Source organism: Dipodomys merriami, unplaced genomic scaffold, assembly GCF_024711535.1.
Source record: "Dipodomys merriami isolate MVZ:Mamm:240054 unplaced genomic scaffold, mDipMer1.0.p SCAF_384, whole genome shotgun sequence".
In the NCBI taxonomy this organism is placed as follows: domain Eukaryota; kingdom Metazoa; phylum Chordata; class Mammalia; order Rodentia; family Heteromyidae; genus Dipodomys; species Dipodomys merriami.
In genome coordinates this window covers 82,420-99,240 of record NW_027205426.1, presented here as the reverse complement: position 1 = coordinate 99,240, position 16,821 = coordinate 82,420, and the positions used below count along the sequence as shown (strand labels likewise).

The 16,821-nt window shown below is 51.9% G+C and overlaps 2 protein-coding genes across 2 annotated transcripts; one reads left to right on the top strand and one right to left on the bottom strand.

The window, feature by feature from the left end:
• Nucleotides 1-2,491: 2,491 nt before the first annotated feature.
• LOC138805085 (uncharacterized) lies at nt 2,492-5,602 on the bottom strand. Its single transcript, XM_069989669.1, has 4 exons — nt 5,539-5,602; nt 4,603-4,692; nt 4,309-4,325; nt 2,492-3,698 (listed from the first exon to the last, which is right to left on the bottom strand). The coding sequence occupies exons 1-4, from the start codon at nt 5,600-5,602 to the stop codon at nt 2,586-2,588; spliced, it is 1,284 nt and encodes a 427-aa protein (XP_069845770.1). The 3' UTR covers nt 2,492-2,585.
• Nucleotides 5,603-11,350: 5,748 nt separating this feature from the next.
• On the top strand, nt 11,351-15,576 carry LOC138805091 (proline-rich proteoglycan 2-like). The gene is made up of 4 exons (XM_069989674.1): nt 11,351-11,520; nt 12,525-12,560; nt 13,622-14,221; nt 15,477-15,576. Exons 1-4 carry the CDS (start codon nt 11,457-11,459, stop codon nt 15,485-15,487), a joined length of 711 nt encoding a protein of 236 aa, XP_069845775.1. The 5' UTR covers nt 11,351-11,456; the 3' UTR covers nt 15,488-15,576.
• Nucleotides 15,577-16,821: the final 1,245 nt, after the last annotated feature.

Sequence of the window (16,821 nt, the reverse complement as noted above, 5' to 3'; positions counted from 1 at the left end):
TCTGTGAGCGAGAAAGCCAAGTAAGTGTGTGAGGCACTACGTTCAAGCATTCTTCTTTGAAGAAAAGAAGGAAAAGAAAAAAATTCTGTGTTATTCTTGTCTGAAATAACACATAGTTCAAAGATGTATATACATTTCTTCTGAACATGCTTGCTCTTGTTTCTTTTTTTCTTTTTCTTTTTCTTTTTTTTTGGTCAGTCGTGGGGCTTGAACTCAGAGCCTGGTCTCTGTCCCTGAGCTCTTCAGCCCAAGGCTAGTGTTCAACCACCTGAGCCACAGCGCCACTTCTAGTGGTTTTCTAGTATTTTATTGGAGGTAAGAGTCTCACAGACTTTCCTGCCTGGGCTGGCTTTGAACTGTGTTCCTCAGATCTCAGCCTCCTGAGTAGCTGGGATTACAGGTGTGAGCCACCAGGGCCTGGCCTTGTTCTTGTTTTTATTCTTCTGTTTTTGTAGGTTTTGTTTTGTCTGGCTTGTGTTTTATAATTGCATGCTATTCCATTGTATGGCTCTGCCATGAGTTTTTGTTTTTCAGACTCATTTTATATGAGCATACTTTAACAGACATTCAGTCTGGTGTTGATATTTCTTTTTTATAAGATACATTTCAGCCACCATCTTTCCAAATATATACCTAAAAACTTTCAAAGGCAAATAAAAGATAAACAATGTGGGAAAAATATTTCCAACATATTATAAGCAAGAACTTAAGGGTAAATTTTGTACTGGGTGCGTACCAAGAAGAAACAAATAGAAATACTGAAGAAATTGGGGAAGGTGTAGAAAAGAGGGAAAGGAGGTAGGCTATTTCTTGCCATGTCAGCAACCTGCGGCCACACTGCTGACCATTGTGGACCTGCGTGCCAAATCTTCCTGATCACATCCTTTCTTTGTTTCAGAAAGCGAATGCGGAGATAACGGCCTTCAAAAGTTGTATTGCTGGAGCCCTGTGTTCTCAGCTGTACCAATAAAACAATGAGCATGCAAATCCTGGCTGCTGTCTCTCTTTCTGTGTGGGGTCCAGAGTCTCACCCCATGGGCTCCCTCCTCTCCCCCCATCCACTCCAGGGACTCCACACACACACACACACACACACACACACACACACACACATCCTGTCCATGCACAGGCCAGATGACAGACTCCATTAGTGCCCAGACTTCCAGTACTCTAAGACACACATAGATTTTAAATGCCTTTCATGTGTGTTTGCTGGGGCTTGAACTTGGGGCCTTGCTCTTCTGTTTGGCGTTTTCACTCCTGCTGGTGCTCTATTATACCTGCAGTCTGCCACCTTGTGTGTTAACCTAAGAGTACTGCAGACTTTCTGCTCAGGCTTCGAACTGAAGTACATGCTGCGGCTCTCAGATGTCCCTCTGTACCACACTCATCAGCTAGATTGTTAGATCAAGCGTGGATAACTTGAAGACAAGCACTTAAAAACATAGAAAGCACTTAGAAGCGCAGACCTGAATGTTATTTAGCAGGGGTTCTGGGATGAGAGCAGTGGAGGGGTGAGCATGGAGTAGAATGGTCTGGTGAAAATGAGGGGAAGTCATTGAGGCTGAGCTAGGAGACAGAAGACCCACTACCAACCCAGGTCACATGGGGGGGGGTGGAGAGGACAGGGTGGGCCTGGGAAAGGGGGGGGACATGGTGGTGGGGGGGTGGCACAGAGGACAGGGGGGACCCTGAGAGGGAGAACATGGTGGGGGGTGGAGAGGACAGGGTGGGCCATGCTCCTCTCAACAGACTCACCCTGAAGAGACTCCATAGAGCCTCATTATCTATACCAGAAGTTTAGAACAAACACATTTACACATGGCTTCCATGACAGAGGATACCAGGTTATTTTTGGACACACCAGACTTTAATGCAGGTTGGCACTGAGAAGCCTTTAGAGAGCCAGGGACAGCCCTGCTGGCACTGAGCTCAGATTCGCAGCATGAGGTGGTGACCCCTGGGGTCGCCAGGATTTATCTGGAAAGGCCATGTGTGATGTCCTTCTACTGCCAGGTCCCCTTTAGTGACCAGGGGTCGGGGATCAGGGCCATGTCGGATTGGCTCCCTGTGGTGGTCTTTCAGGGTGACCAGGGAAGGGCCATGTCGGATTGGCCCCCTGAGGAGGTCTCTGCTGGTGAGGGGGGCGGGGCCATGTCGGATTGGCCCCCTGAGGTGGTCTCTGCTGGTGAGGGGGGCGGGGCCATGTCGGATTGGCCCCCTGAGATGGTCTCTGCTGGTGAGGGGGGCGGGGCCATGTCGGATTGGCCCCCTGAGGTGGTCTCGGCTGGTGAGGGGGGCGGGGCCATGTCGGATTGGCCCCCTGAGGTGGTCTCGGCTGGTGAGGGGGGCGGGGCTGCGTCTGATTGGCCCCCTGTGGTGGTCTAGGCTGTGTCTGATTGGCCCCCTGTGGTGGTCTAGGCTGTGTCTGATTGGCTCCCTGAGGTGGTCTCGGCTGGTGAGGGGGGCGGGGCTGTGTCTGATTGGCTCCCTGAGGTGGTCTCGGCTGGTGAGGGGGGCGGGGCTGTGTCTGATTGGTTTCCTGAGGTGGTCTCGGCTGGTGAGGGGGGCGGGGCTGTGTCTGATTAGCTCCCTGAGGTGGTCTCGGCTGGTGAGGGGGGCGGGGCTGTGTCTGATTGGCTCCCTGAGGTGGTCTCGGCTGGTGAGGGGGGCGGGGCTGTGTCTGATTGGCTCCCTGAGGTGGTCTCGGCTGGTGAGGGGGGCGGGGCTGTGTCTGATTGGCTCCCTGAGGTGGTCTCGGCTGGTGAGGGGGGCGGGGCTGTGTCTGATTGGCTCCCTGAGGTGGTCTCGGCTGGTGAGGGGGGCGGGGCTGTGTCTGATTGGTTTCTTGAGGTGGTCTCGGCTGGTGAGGGGGGCGGGGCTGTGTCTGATTGGCTCCCTGAGGTGGTCTTGGCTGGTGAGGGGGGCGGGGCTGTGTCTGATTGGCTCCCTGAGGTGGTCTCGGCTGGTGAGGGGGGCGGGGCTGTGTCTGATTGGCTCCCTGAGGTGGTCTCGGCTGGTGAGGGGGGCGGGGCTGTGTCTGATTGGCTCCCTGAGGTGGTCTCGGCTGGTGAGGGGAGCGGGGCTGTGTCTGATTGGTTTCCTGAGGTGGTCTCGGCTGGTGAGGGGGGCGGGGCTGTGTCTGATTGGTTTCCTGAGGTGGTCTCGGCTGGTGAGGGGGGCGGGGCTGTGTCTGATTGGCTCCCTGAGGTGGTCTTGGCTGGTGAGGGGGGCGGAGCTGTGTCTGATTGGCTCCCTGAGGTGGTCTCGGCTGGTGAGGGGGGCGGGGCTGTGTCTGATTGGCTCCCTGAGGTGGTCTCGGCTGGTGAGGGGGGCGGGGCTGTGTCTGATTGGCTTCCTGAGGTGGTCTCGGCTGGTGAGGGGGGCGGGGCTGTGTCTGATTGGTTTCCTGAGGTGGTCTCGGCTGGTGAGGGGGGCGGGGCTGTGTCTGATTGGCTCCCTGAGGTGGTCTTGGCTGGTGAGGGGGGCGGGGCTGTGTCTGATTGGTTCCCTGAGGTGGTCTCGGCTGGTGAGGGGGGCGGGGCTGTGTCTGATTGGTTTCCTGAGGTGGTCTTGGCTGGTGAGGGGGGCGGGGCTGTGTCTGATTGGTTCCCTGAGGTGGTCTCGGATGTTGAGGGGGGCGGGGCTGTGTCTGATTGGCCCCCTGAGGTGGTCTCGGATGTTGAGGGGGGCGGGCACTAGCAGGAGGTCTCGGTGGGTGTCCTCCGTGGTGAGGTGGTCTCTGAGGATGATGCTCTAGGTCCTGACTTGAGTCTTCAATCGCTGTATGGGCACAGAATAAGTTATGGTGGTGGAGGGAGGCCAAGACAGCCCCTGCTCACTGCTGGCCTGGTTCACCCCTGCCGCATGGTGAAGAGCTTCCCCGTCTCACTGTGGGCAATATGGACACTCCCATCTAGGCTTCTGAGGCAACTTCTTCCTTACACTTGTCATAAAGCAAGCCTTAGATACTGTGCAATTCCCAGAATGCCCAACAAGGGTTTAATCAGACACAGCAGGAGTTGGGCTGTCTTCTCCAAAGACAGAAGGGAAGCACAATGAAGTCCAGTGTGCTGCCATTTGTACTTCAGAGTCCAGTGAGACCTCACTGCCTGCGGGTCCACCTGTCACCACGGGAGCCTTGCACAGAAACTAGGACAGGTTTCTCAGGACTGTGACCCCATACAGAAACACGGAAAGTGAGAAGAACAAGAACACGGTGCACACAGATTCTCTGGTTACGGTGGCAAAGGCCTATGATGAATTCCAGAGAAAAGGGACATGTACACATATGTCTGCACATCTCACCATGAAACCGTATGATTCTAGAAAGAAACAATAGGGACAAAAGAAGTCGCTGGAACGATTTTTAAGGCCAAAATCAATACACACTGGCTTTGCACATCATCTCTGCTCTCACGGAAGGCCAGCCTCACTGCCCTTCAAGTTGGGGTCCCTGGGCCTGGTTCCCAGACCAAGGCTGTGGAAGGTCTGCCTGTGTTCTAGGAAGAACTAACACTCATTAACTACTAATCATCTAGACATATGATTTCGAAGAACTGAAAAATTCCTGAGGAATAGAAAGAGGATTAGACTTTTTACCTGATGATGATGAGGAAGAGGAGAAGGAGGAGGAGGACGAGGAGGAGGAGTGAAAGAAGGAGGAGGGGTAAGCATCTTCATGGCTGTCTTCTAGGAAATAAAGTGCAGGAAGAAGTACGTTAAATCCTCAACCTACCACACCTCATGAGTGTTATTCAGGGAAAGGGTACTCTGCCCACAACCTGTCCCAGTCATGTGGTACTGTGTCAGCAACCTGCATGGAACCTTGTCCATCATCACGTCCATCTGACGTGTTGTTGGAAAGGGAGGGTGATGTAAAGGAGTAGCAGGTGGTGATTGAGTCTCAACTACTTGCTCAAAACATGTGCGAATGCTCACTGCTAGTATTTGTTAGTATTTACTGTCCTTCTTGCAAAGCGGTGTGGTGCAGTTTTGCCTTTTCTTTATTAAATCATCGCTCATATCCACACTCTTTCTCAAGAGGGGAGAAAGACAGTTGTATACAGTGTCAGCAGTTCTACCTGTAGCAAATTTGAAAGGATTGTGGGTGGTAGCAAAATGGGAAATGGATCCCTGGTATTTCTACCTCTCCATGTAGAGACGGTCAGATTTTCCATTTGAGACTTGTGCGTCTCCCTCACTTGCCCTCCCACCCAGTACGCCCAGCCGGGGGGCCTCCACCCCTGCTTTGAGAACAAGCATGTCTTCATGTTGGGGCTCCCTTCCTCCCAGGTATTGCAAACGCATGCTGCTCTGCCTCCGGTTTCAAAACATACCTTGTCAGTGTACCGGTAGAGATTTTATGGAGTTCTGATTTTCCATGAAGTCTAAAGCCTGGGCATAACTAGTCTTACACTTGTTAGAAAAGCAGTGGAGTCTGCCTTCTCATCCCCTTCCGTCCCTTCCCCTCTCCTGTTCTGGGTGAGACCCCTGACCCCCAAGCAAGGTCCACGTAGGCCCTGTGTCATCCATTACCTTTGCTGGAGCTGTGAGCGGAGCTCAGGGCCAGCAGGGCCGCCGTGAGCAGGACCAGCAGCATCGTGGAGGAGGCTCTGGACAGGCTCTGGAGGCCGGGCTGGACTCGGGGCTGCTTGCTTTATGAGGAGGATGGAACAATGGAGCTCTGAGTTTGCCCGGTGACCTCATGCCTGACATATTAGAATGTTTCGCATCCCTGACGTTTCTTGGGGTTCATCCCAGTAATGTGGATGGGGAGAAGGCTGCTATTGTCTCATGCATCAGCGGTACAACCTGTGACTTGAATAACATGGTTGAAGGATATTATCTGCTCGATGAGACTGAGGAGTCCGTTCTTCAAATGTGTCGTTTGTGAAGTGCCAGATGGTGGGTAGGGCATGAACAAATTTTTTTTTGGGGGGGGTCTGGTCGTGGGGCCTGCACTCCGGGCCTGGGCGCTGTCCCTCAGCTCTTCAGCTCAAGGCTAGCGCTCTACCACTTGAGCCACAGCGCCACTTCTGGCTTTTTTTTTTCTTATGTGGTGCTGAGGAATTGAACCCAGGGCCTCATGCATGCAAGGCAAGCGCTCTACCACTGAGCCACCTTCCTAGCGGTATGAACAAATGTGAATGTGTGTGCCCCCAGGTCCCAGGTCAACCAAGGAAGACCGGCACCCCCTCTGGCCAGCATCAAATCCCAAATCTGCTCACTCACAGTATGTGTGTCACACATGTGTCTATCCAATTACAATTCCCTCACTCACGGTGTATGTGCATTACACATGTGTCTATCCAAGCACAATTCCCTCACTCACGGGGGGTGTGTGTGTCACACATGTGTCTATGCAACCATTGTCCCTTCACTCCCGGTGTGGGTGTCACACCTGTGTGAAATCTAGCTGTGATTTTGTTAGCGTGGCAGCCAGCCCTGCTCTGAGCTGTGATGGTCAGGACTCTGCAGTTGGACACAATGTAAGTGAATGCTGCCTCTCATGCCGCTCAGTCTCACCAAGACCTTTCAGAGGTGTTCAAGGATCTGGCTCTAATCACAGAAGCCTTGTCTTTCAGAGCACAAGAATCCTGTAGTGTTCCACTGGCCCTGAGTTCCTAGAGACTCAGTGGCCACGGACTCCATAGATTTTTAACAGAGCATCATGACACATCGTCTCCAACAAGCCGTCATTTCAAGTCCCTAAAGATGTCTCTCTCCACCCCCCTACTCCGTCCCCCCCCACCCCCTGCTTTTTATTTTTTACTGGAATGCTTTGTAAGATTGAGTTGGGCCTTCTTTTACTTTAAGAGATAGTTTAAATAACTACCACTGATTTATACACTCGATCGCATGTATTCACGTTCCGATTTGCAATTGTGTCCAGCCCAGTCTCGGCTTTGCCTTTGGAACAGAGGATGCTGTGAGCAGCAGTCTGGAACTTACTCCTCCTAGAACAGATTCATTATCGCTTTCCTGCCTCCTTTCTCCTGTGCCTCGCACCTTCTACCTGACATTTCCCCCAGCATTTTTAGAGAATTCTTTAAAAGTTATTTCTTTTCTTCTAAACCGCAGCATTTCCTATTGCTTCTTAGCCCACAAGGAGGGCCTGGCCCCAAGTGTTAGTGCACCGCTCCTGGGCCAGCTCTTCTGCCTGATTCCCCAGCTGACCAAGACATTGCCCGAATTCTGTTTCCCAAGGTGGGAAGAGCACTGGCAGCAGTTCCCAGCCTTCCCAGCTAAAGCAGGTTCAGTATCTCTGCCATGGCCTGCAGTCCTCACACGTATGATATAGTCTGACCCAGTTATTGTATGGAGGATCCTGGCCCACCTATCTTCACACTCAAGGTTGAGATATTAATGTACAGATTGTTTCTTATTGTTGTTGGTGGTCCTAGGGCTTGAATTAGAGTTTTTCCTATTGGTTGGCTTTTTTGCTCATGGTATGCTTTACTATTTTAGCCATACCTCTAGTCTGGCATTTTACTCATTTATTGGAGATGAAGTCTTGTAGCTTTTTCTGCCTAGGCTGATTTGGAAGCAAGATCTTCCAGGACTTGGCCTCCTGAGGAGCCAGGATTGTGGCTGTGAACTCCAAGGCCGTGTATGTGTGTGTATGTGTGTGTGTGTGTGTGTGTGTGTGTGTGTTTTGTGGGTCGTGGGGCTTGAACTCTGGGCCTGGGCACTGTCCCTCAGCTCTTCAGCTCCAGGATAGTGCTCTACCACTTGAGCCACAGTGCCACTTCTGGTTTTCTTGTAGTTTACTGGAGGTAATAGTTTCATGGACTTTTCTGCCCGGGCTGACTTTGAACCATGATCCTCAGATCTCAGCCTCCTGAGTAGCTAGGATTATTACAGACATGAGCTACCAATGCCCAGCTCTGGGGCCATGTGCTTTTGAGGAGACACTTTCACAGAGTTGAGGGAAAGGAACGGAGGAAAGTACGCAGCAAGTTACAAACAAGCGACCATGGTGCACAGGATTCTCAGCTTCCCGGCTCCAACTGCGCTGCACAATGCCGGACAAAAAGGCCTTTACAGCCATTGCGTGCCCACCCTGTGTGTGGGTCACTGCATGCACTTTCTACCAAGTGAGATTTTTTTGAAAGTCAGTAGAAATTTCAAAACCCAGCCCCACATTTCCCTTTCGCCTGACCTGTAAAGGCTAAGGAGATGTCTTACCTTTTCCATTTCCTCACTTTGATTTGTTTTCTGGCCCTTATTCTCCCTCATCTTTAAGAAAATGAATACCAACAAAGCAGTAGAGCGCAGTAGCACAGACACAAGCCCGGATGTGACGCCTCCTTAGCCCCTGCTGGCCACTCACCGGCCTCCCTTACACCAGCCTCCGCCCAGCTTCCCACCATTGCAGGAAAGGGCTGCAATATTGGTGTTATCCTTACAGCTCAAGATGTGTCTGAAGATTTGATGACATTAAGTGACTGCAGTAATAAACACACCAGGTAGGGAAGCATGCAGAATACGGTAATAACCATGCCAGGTAGGTAAGTTTGCAGATTTAGTTAAGTTTGTTGATTAGTCAGGAAATTAGCCAAGTCCTGGAGAGACTCCATACGTGATCATACTCAGAAATACATTGTAGTAGCCTCAACTGGTAGCATTTTTGAACAAGATAGGACAAATATAATGAGCTGAAAAATGATTTGGGGTGTTGTCATCTGATTTAACCAACTCTGTCGAAGCTTTGGGCTCCAACTCCTCAAAAACTGGAGATTGGGCCTTGAGGGGAGTGGTCAGGTTATAAAGAGGGTGCACTGCCTTGTGTCCTTAAAAGAAGAGGGTGCCTGGACACAGGGGAGACAGCAGGGCTGCAAGTGCACAGGGCAGGTGCTGTATGCCCAATGAGGAGGCCATCCTGGGGCCAGCAGAGAGGCTTTCATCTCCAAACCTGTATGAGGACACGTGCCTGGGCTGGATCCCACCCTGGACTCAGAAACCGAAAGGAGGAGCAGGGGTCAGGTGCTTCTGCGAGGATCTAAGCATAAGGTTACCTCTGAGGGCAGCGTGTTTGGGAGGTCAGGATGAAGCCGCCCCACTGCATGTTTCCCCACTGGCTCTTCCCCTACTGTTTTTGTTGTTGGATGAGCTCCACCATGACATTTTTCTTTCATAACACACTAATCTCTTTCACACATTTCTGACATGAGAAAAGGTCAGGGATCGGGCTGTCGCTGAGGGACGCAAAGCTTAATTTGTCATTCTGCCTCAGGATCCGGCCCGGCTGGGGCCAGGCTGCCCTCCACCTGTCCTGTGCACGTGAGCCTGTGGAAGCAGTCTCCGCTCCTTCTCTTCTGCCCCCTTTCCCACCGGAAGGGCTCTCGCCAGCATCCCAGGCCCCTGGCTCCACATCTCCTTCCAGAGATGGTCTTGGTGAGAAACTGAGGCACCTGCTAGGACTGAGCCTGCAGTCTTGGCCTCTGACAAAGACCATCATCCACCAGGAACTGCAGATGTGCACGATCACAGGGAGGAATCACCAAATGCTGATCTTTCCTCTCTTCAGAACCCTGCCATCCTTCCTCCAGGTTACCCTGCAATGCCACATTATGGGTCATAAGCCTGTTGTTTGGAAGTCTGCCTGCAGTGTTTTCTGAAGCTCTTCCCAAGGGGCATGCATAGCATAGGGCCCAGCCATCCACAGGGGGGCAAGGGGCCAGGCCTGGGGGGTAGAGTCAGTCACATGACCCCAGAGTATAGTCACATGACCCTACATGCCAAACCACCTCCCAAGAGATGCTTCAATCACTGCCAGTCCTCTGCTAACCTCAACAACCGTAGGCCTTCACGGGGTCTGAAATGAAGAGAGTGAACCATGCTGGTGCCGGTGTGAACATGTGGGAAACACAACACCCCATCACCAGACTCTGAAATCAAATGCAAAGCAGAGCTAGTAAAGAGTAACATGGTACCGGGTGTGGTAGCTCATGCTTTAATCCCTGCGGTGGGAAGAGTCTGAGATGGGGCTGTACAGTGAGGTGCTGTCTCAAGAAACAACAACACAAACCAACAACAAAGCTGAGTAAAGTAGGAACGGATTTGAAAGATTCAATAAAGGGATTTTTTTTTCTCCCGCAAAATGAAAAAGCTAGATATAAGATTGCAAAGGGAATGGACACGGGACAGACACAGCTCAATGCCTGCACAACTCTCTTCAGGAGAGAAATCCATGAGGGTCACCACTGCCGGCAGGCTGAGTCTCTCCAGACCCACTGGGGACGGGCGCTGGGAGGGCTGGAGGGAAACGCATGTGGGTCTGGTTCTGTCTGGTTTCTAGAAGATGCTCAGGCATCTCAGTGCCAGGCTGGGCGGCTCGAGCAGATGAGGTGGTGTTGGGTAAAGGAGGAAGAGTTGAGCTGGTGGAATTTTCTAGGAAGGGGACTAGAGCTGGAAACCAGCAACTCTCACAAAGATGACAGATAAATACGGGAGGATCCGGCCAGAAGATGAACATAAACAAATCCAAATGAGGAGAGTAGAGAGGTTGCCTTTCAGAATATGGAATGTTTTCTGTGTTGAAGACCAGTATTTGGGAAAGCAGCACCAAATGTGTCCACAAGACAGCACGAATACCACGCTGAAGAGACCTGGAAGAGGCCGTCCACGGCCTTGCAGAGGTGAATGACTGTGGCTGACCTGTTCTCAGGGCCAGTGTGTCACAGTATTTCCTAGAGGAGAGAATGCCCCAATTTTATATGTAGCACCCCGCACACAAGGGAAGGCACGGAAGAAGTCTGAAATGCTCAGGGGGTTGGCTCACCCAGGGAAGTGTCTGCTCAGACCCCTCTGCTTGCTTATCCACCCTTTCAGGTGGCAGTGTATGCTTCGTCAGCACACAAAGGCACAGAGAAGAGCAGCACCCAGGCTTTCCCGAGCAGGGCCAGGTCCCGTGAGTGCTGCACCATGCAGGTCTGAGACCTCGGTTACGGGGTCCTTGTGTGGTTTCTTAACCCATTACAGCGGTTAGCAGGCAACTCCGGTGGCATCAGAAAATTCAGCTAACCACCGGGAGAGTGACACAGGACTTGTGCGTGGTGTCTACTTACTCTTGGTGGTAGAAAATTTGGTGGTGTTAGTATGCGAGTGTGCACAGGACCAGCCCCTGCCCCATGTGCAGTGTAGCACAGGAATGAAGTGCACACAATTAACCTCCTAACATCTGTGCTAATTTCAGAGACAGCGTCTCTTCAGCACAGCTGCCCTTTTTACACGTTGTACCATTTGGAAATGACACAATGGCCACTTCCTCCCCATCCTGTCCTGCTGAGCCAACGTCCCAAGAAGAGGTCAGGGATGCGAAGCATTCTAGTATGTCAGGCATGAGGTCACTGGGCAAGCTCAGAGCTCCATTGTTCTGTCCTCCTCCTCATAAAGTGAGTGGCCCCGCTTCCCAGCATGGACTCCAGAGCCTGTCCAGAGCCTCCTCCACGATGCTGCTGGTCCTGCTCACTGCGGCCCTGCTGGCCCTGAGCTCCGCTCAGAGATCAAGTGAAGGTACAGGGCTATACTGGGTGGGGTGGACGCTGTGTGGACTTCAGATTAGTCAGAGAGTAAGAGGATGGGAGGAAATGAGAAAAACGATGGGTTGAGAATTGTTAGGACAAATGTAAGGCTATTTATGTTCCTATTTAATATCAAGTCCTTTTAACTTGTTGAAGGCACAGTTGGGGCCCCTAGAAATTCCTCAGCAGAATGAGAAGGCAATACTTGTGTATATAGAAAGATTTTCCTGTACAGAAGGTGCCACTTAGGAAAATGGAAAGACTGGTATATGAAAACATGGTAGTGAAGGCCTTACCAAAAGTAGATGGTGGAGCTGGGTGCCGGTGGCTCACGCTTGTAATCCTAGCTACTCAGGAGGCTGAGATCTGAGGATCATGGTTCAAAGCCAGCCAGGGCAGGAAAGTCCATTAGATTCTTATCTCCAATAAACCACTAGAAAACCAAAGTGGTGCTGTGGTTCAAGCGGTAGAGCGCCAGCCTTGAGCTGAAGAGCACAGGGACAGCACTCAGGCCCAGAGTTCAAGCCCCATAACCGACCAAAAAACAAAATGTAGATGGTGGATGCTAATAATGTCTCCATACAGAGGAGGTAAACTCATCATGCCTCAGAATATGATAATCAATTTGAATTTCACAGTGAGGTAGAACTACATCAGTGCCTCAGTTCTATCCAACCTATGTTCTAGTTCTATGCAACTTTGTACCCAAGTGAGCATGTCTTCTTTCTTCTCTGGAGAAGGCGTGTTAACTATGCCAAGGATTTCATGAGATAAAAGAGAGAACTACTAAAATGTGCTGTTGAAGTGCCCAGAATACCTCACAAAGGCTAACGGCAAACTCTGATGAGGTTTCGTTTTGAGCAGGTGGTGGAGACTCCGCCTTGCCCTGCCCTTGGCCGCTCCTGGCTTCAGCCGCTGCTGGTGGTGGTCCTGCGGGGCTCACCACCCAGGTCCCCCAGACCTTGACTTCTCCCTTCCCTTTGCTTTGTTTTTCAGACGTCAGCTATGAAGGCTCTTCATCTTTATCCTTAGGTAAAGCCCCGTTCATCTCAATCCACTGCACCTTCTTCTCTTCCTCAGGAAGGCTTCAAGCCAAGCTATCGGGCAGACTCATTGTCAGGGAATGAGGCGGGGAACCCCTCGACTGGGCCTTGCTTTTGTCTCAGGAAATGTCTAAGACCACATCTTGGGGTAACGTTAAGGACAGATACTTGGGCCATGAGCCTAGACGCTGCGTGATGACCGTCATCAGCATATGAGTGACTTTCTTGTTGGCCAGCAGTGGGCACAAGAAAGGAGGGTGGCTGAGAGGCCCGTTCTGGGACAAGGGCTGTGGGACAGGTGAGGGAGGTGAGAAGTCTTGCTCGCTTCCCCCTCCCCCACTGAGCCCACCCCCTCTCCCAGACCCAGACACTGAGCCCACCTCCTCCCCCAAACCCTGACACTGAGCCCACCCCCTCCTCCAGACCCTGCCACTGAGCCCACCCCCTCCCCCAGACCCAGACACTGAGCCCACCCCCTCTCCCAGACCCAGACACTGAGCCCATCCCCTCCCCCAAACCCTGACACTGAGCCCACCCCCTCCTCCAGACCCTGCCACTGAGCCCACCCCCTCTCCCAGACCCGGACACTGAGCCTACCCCCTCCCCCAGACCCGGACACTGAACCCACCCCCTCCCCCAGACCCGGACACTGAGCCCACCCCCTCTCCCAGACCCAGACACTGAGCCCACCCCCTCTCCCAGACCCAGACACTGAGCCCACCTCCTCCCCCAAACCCTGACACTGAGCCCACCCCCTCCCCCAAACCCTGACACTGAGCCCACCCCCTCCCCCAGACCCTGACACTGAGCCCACCCCCTCCCCCAGACCCAGACACTGAGCCCACCCCCTCCCCCAGACCCAGACACTGAGCCCACCCCCTCCCCCAAACCCTGACACTGAGCCCACCCCCTCCCCCAGACCCTGACACTGAGCCCACCCCCTCCCCCAGACCCTGACACTGAGCCCACCCCCTCCCCCAGACCCAGACACTGAGCTCAGCCCCCTCTAGACCTTGCCACTGAGCTTGCCCCCTCTGCCATCCAACACAGAGGCCAAGCCCCCTCACCAGGGCCCTCATAGACCGCCTCCTGGAGGACGCCCGCCCAGACCTGCATCTGACAGTGATGAAGAGGATGGTCCACAGCAGAGACCCCCACAGCAGGGAGGACAACATCAGAGACCCCCACAGCAGAGACCCCCACAACAGGGAGGCCCCCAGCAGGGAGGCCCACAGCAGAGACCCCCACAACAAGGAGGCCCACAGCAGAGACCCCCACAACAAGGAGGCCCACAGCAGAGACCCCCACAACAGGGAGGCCCACAGCAGAGACCCCCACAACAAGGAGGCCCACAGCAGAGACCCCCACAACAAGGAGGCCCCCAGCAGAGACCCCCACAACAAGGAGGCCCCCAGCAGGGAGGCCCCCAGCAGGGAGGCCCACAACAGGGAGGCCCACAGCAGAGACCCCCACAACAAGGAGGCCCCCAGCAGGGACCCCCACAGCAGGGAGGCCCACAGCAGAGACCTCCACAGCAGGGACCCCCACAGCAGGGAGGCCCACAGCAGGGACCCCCACAACAAGGAGGCCAGCAACAGCAAAATCGCCCTCCCCGTCCTGGAAATCAGCAGGGACCCCCACCATCAGAAGGTGAGCAATGGGAGCCCCACCATCAGGAGGTGGGCAGAGGGACCCCACCATCAGGAGGTGGGCAGAGGGGACCCCGCCATCCGGTGGGCAGAAGAGATCCTGCCATCACCTGCACCCAGGCTCTGAGCCAAAGCTGCTAACTGAATTCATGTCTGTGCTCCTTAATGTCATCTAGATCTTTAAATACTTACTTGTAAATTAACCCAAATGTTATCTAAAAAATAATGAAATGAGGGAAAAGGAACGAGCAAACTAAATCTGAAAGTCTCATGTCTATACCACCCATGCCCTCCACTAGAAGACTCAGTGATCAGTTTCTAGACACTTGCTTGGAAACAGATGCATATTAAGCATATTTACTCCTTTTTCCCTAAAGATGACACTGTGAAGTATCTCATTTCAAAATTCAATTATCTAGAAAATTTCTGCATCCTTTCATAAAGATATAGAGATTTGTCCAGTGTCTCTCTCATTGTTTTCTTTTTTCCTTTCTAACTTTTTCTTAAATTCTAATTTAAAAAAAATGTAATGTATTTTCTTTCTTTTTTGTCAGTCGTGGCTCTTGAACTCTGAGTCTGGGCACTGTCACTGAGCTCTTTTTGCTCAAGGCCAGCACTCTATCACTTTGAGTCACAGTGCAGTTTCCCTTCTTCATCACATTATTACTTATAAAGTTATAGAATCTTTCATTGAAAAGTTGTATAATAATTTCTATAGATACAATCATGTTGATGACGGTTTCAGTGTTCCTAGCATAGCATATTAGTGACACTCATTGCAAATATATCCTTGACTGCTTTCTTTGTTTCTTTTCCTTTTCCTTTTTTCTTTTATCGGTTGTGGGACCTGCACTCTGAGCCTGGGCACTGTCCCTCAGCTCTTCAGCTCAAGGCGAGTGCCTTACCATTTGAGTCACAGCACCACTTCCAGCTTTTTCTGTTTAAGTGGTGCTGAGGAATGAACCCAGGGCCTCATGCATGCAAGGCAAGCACTCTACCACTAAGCCACCTTCCCAGCCCCCCTTGACCACTTTCAATAGCAATCAAAAGATAAGCCTAAGAATAATTCTCTCTCTTTTTTAATCTTATAAGCTACGATTTAGAGCACAGTCTATGCAGGGTGCCTAAGAAAAATAAGCAAAAAGATGAAGGTGAACGAGGGGAAGGGATAGGAGGAATAGAGCAGTCTTGCCTCATGGCAGGACACCCGCAAGCCTTAGAAAGCCCTGCATAACCTCCTCCTTTGCTTCTTTCAGACAGCGAATAAGAGACTGGCAGCCTTCGGGAAGTCCTGCAATTGGAACACTGTGATCACAACTGCATCTTCAGTATTTCAATAAAGTAATCGGCATGCAATGTCTGATGGCCTTCTCTCTTTCTGGGTGTAGTCGGCTCAGAATTTAAGTCATCTGTGTCACAACATCCGTTGCCTCTTCACACAGCTATGCCCTCTCCCTCTAGTCAGGAGCTAGCTGCCAGGTGATCCGTTTCCAGTCCTACCTGGTGTCTGTCCACAGCCTGGCTGTGCTAGCCCAGTGGCTAGGCTACCTAGAGACTCAAGAAAAGACAGGATGTAAAGCATAGGGTTTACTGAACTCTTAGAGACCGGGTGAATGTGGGGTGGTCGGCTGGGCAGATAACTCTGCTTCTGGCCACAAGAGGAGGAAGGGCTTCTAAAACCCATTTACATAGCACTGACATTGTTTGTTTGTGTGTCCCCTTGTATCGCCAGTTCTCGGAGGAACAGCTGGCTTGGTGTTCATGAAGAAAAGCTGTTTCTTCATAGAAACAACTTACTTGCTCAGTGGCCAAGGTGCATGTGAAGGAGTCACCACTCCTTCGTTGAGACATGGTGCCTGGGCCTGCTTTTGTGGGTGTTTTGGCTTGGACAGAATCTTGGGGAAGGAAGCAGTCACATTTTCTCTTCTCTGTGCTGGACATTCCTGAGATGGAAACGGCACTTCCTTTTGCAGAAATGTTCTTACACTGGACTCACAGCTCTGTGATTGTAGCATCTCGCAGAGATGCAAACCCTAGGAAAAAATAAGTACTGCACCCACAAACTCCCATAAACGGACAAGTCAGACGACACAGCTATTTCATTAAACCAAAAGTTGAACTGATCTTATGAATGACCTGAAGTCATTTTGATGAGTTTAGTTCTTCTGAGCGTGAAGACATAGTTTGCGGAAGCCCTTAGTCCTCCAAGTCCCCTGAGTGGGAAAGGGGACCGGGAATAGAATTCAAGGTTTCCCGCTCGCTAGCCAGGCACTCTACCCCTTAAGCTGTGTCTCCAGCCATGTTTTTATGTAGGTTATTTTCAAGGTAGGGTTTCATGTGGCCTGGGCTCAGGCCCTCCCTCCTGTGCATCCCTGCATCTCTGGGGATGAAGGTGGTCACCACTGTGCTTCCCCATGTCTGGGAAAGCACAGGTGCACCATGAATGCTTGGATCCCAAGAATGCTTGGACCCCTTGTTGGAGTAAGGCTGAGGCCTACCAGATGCCCAGATGACTTCTCTAGAAAAGGACAAGAGCACCACCTTCAGGTCCCTCCAGAGTGAGTCTTTGGATCCAAGTGCTCATTCAAACTGAGAAACAGA

Bases quoted from the DNA above. Each gene is read 5' to 3' on its own strand.
- LOC138805085 (XM_069989669.1), bottom strand. From the start codon at position 5,602: ATGCTGCTGGTCCTGCTCACGGCGGCCCTGCTGGCCCTGAGCTCCGCT. The intron at 4,693-5,538 runs GTAATGGATGAC...TTTATTTCCTAG, and splicing joins CGCTCACAGCTCCAGCAAAG to AAGACAGCCATGAAGATGCT.
- LOC138805091 (XM_069989674.1), top strand. From the start codon at position 11,457: ATGCTGCTGGTCCTGCTCACTGCGGCCCTGCTGGCCCTGAGCTCCGCT. The intron at 11,521-12,524 runs GTACAGGGCTAT...TTTGTTTTTCAG, and splicing joins CGCTCAGAGATCAAGTGAAG to ACGTCAGCTATGAAGGCTCT. The intron at 12,561-13,621 runs GTAAAGCCCCGT...CATCCAACACAG, and splicing joins CTCTTCATCTTTATCCTTAG to AGGCCAAGCCCCCTCACCAG.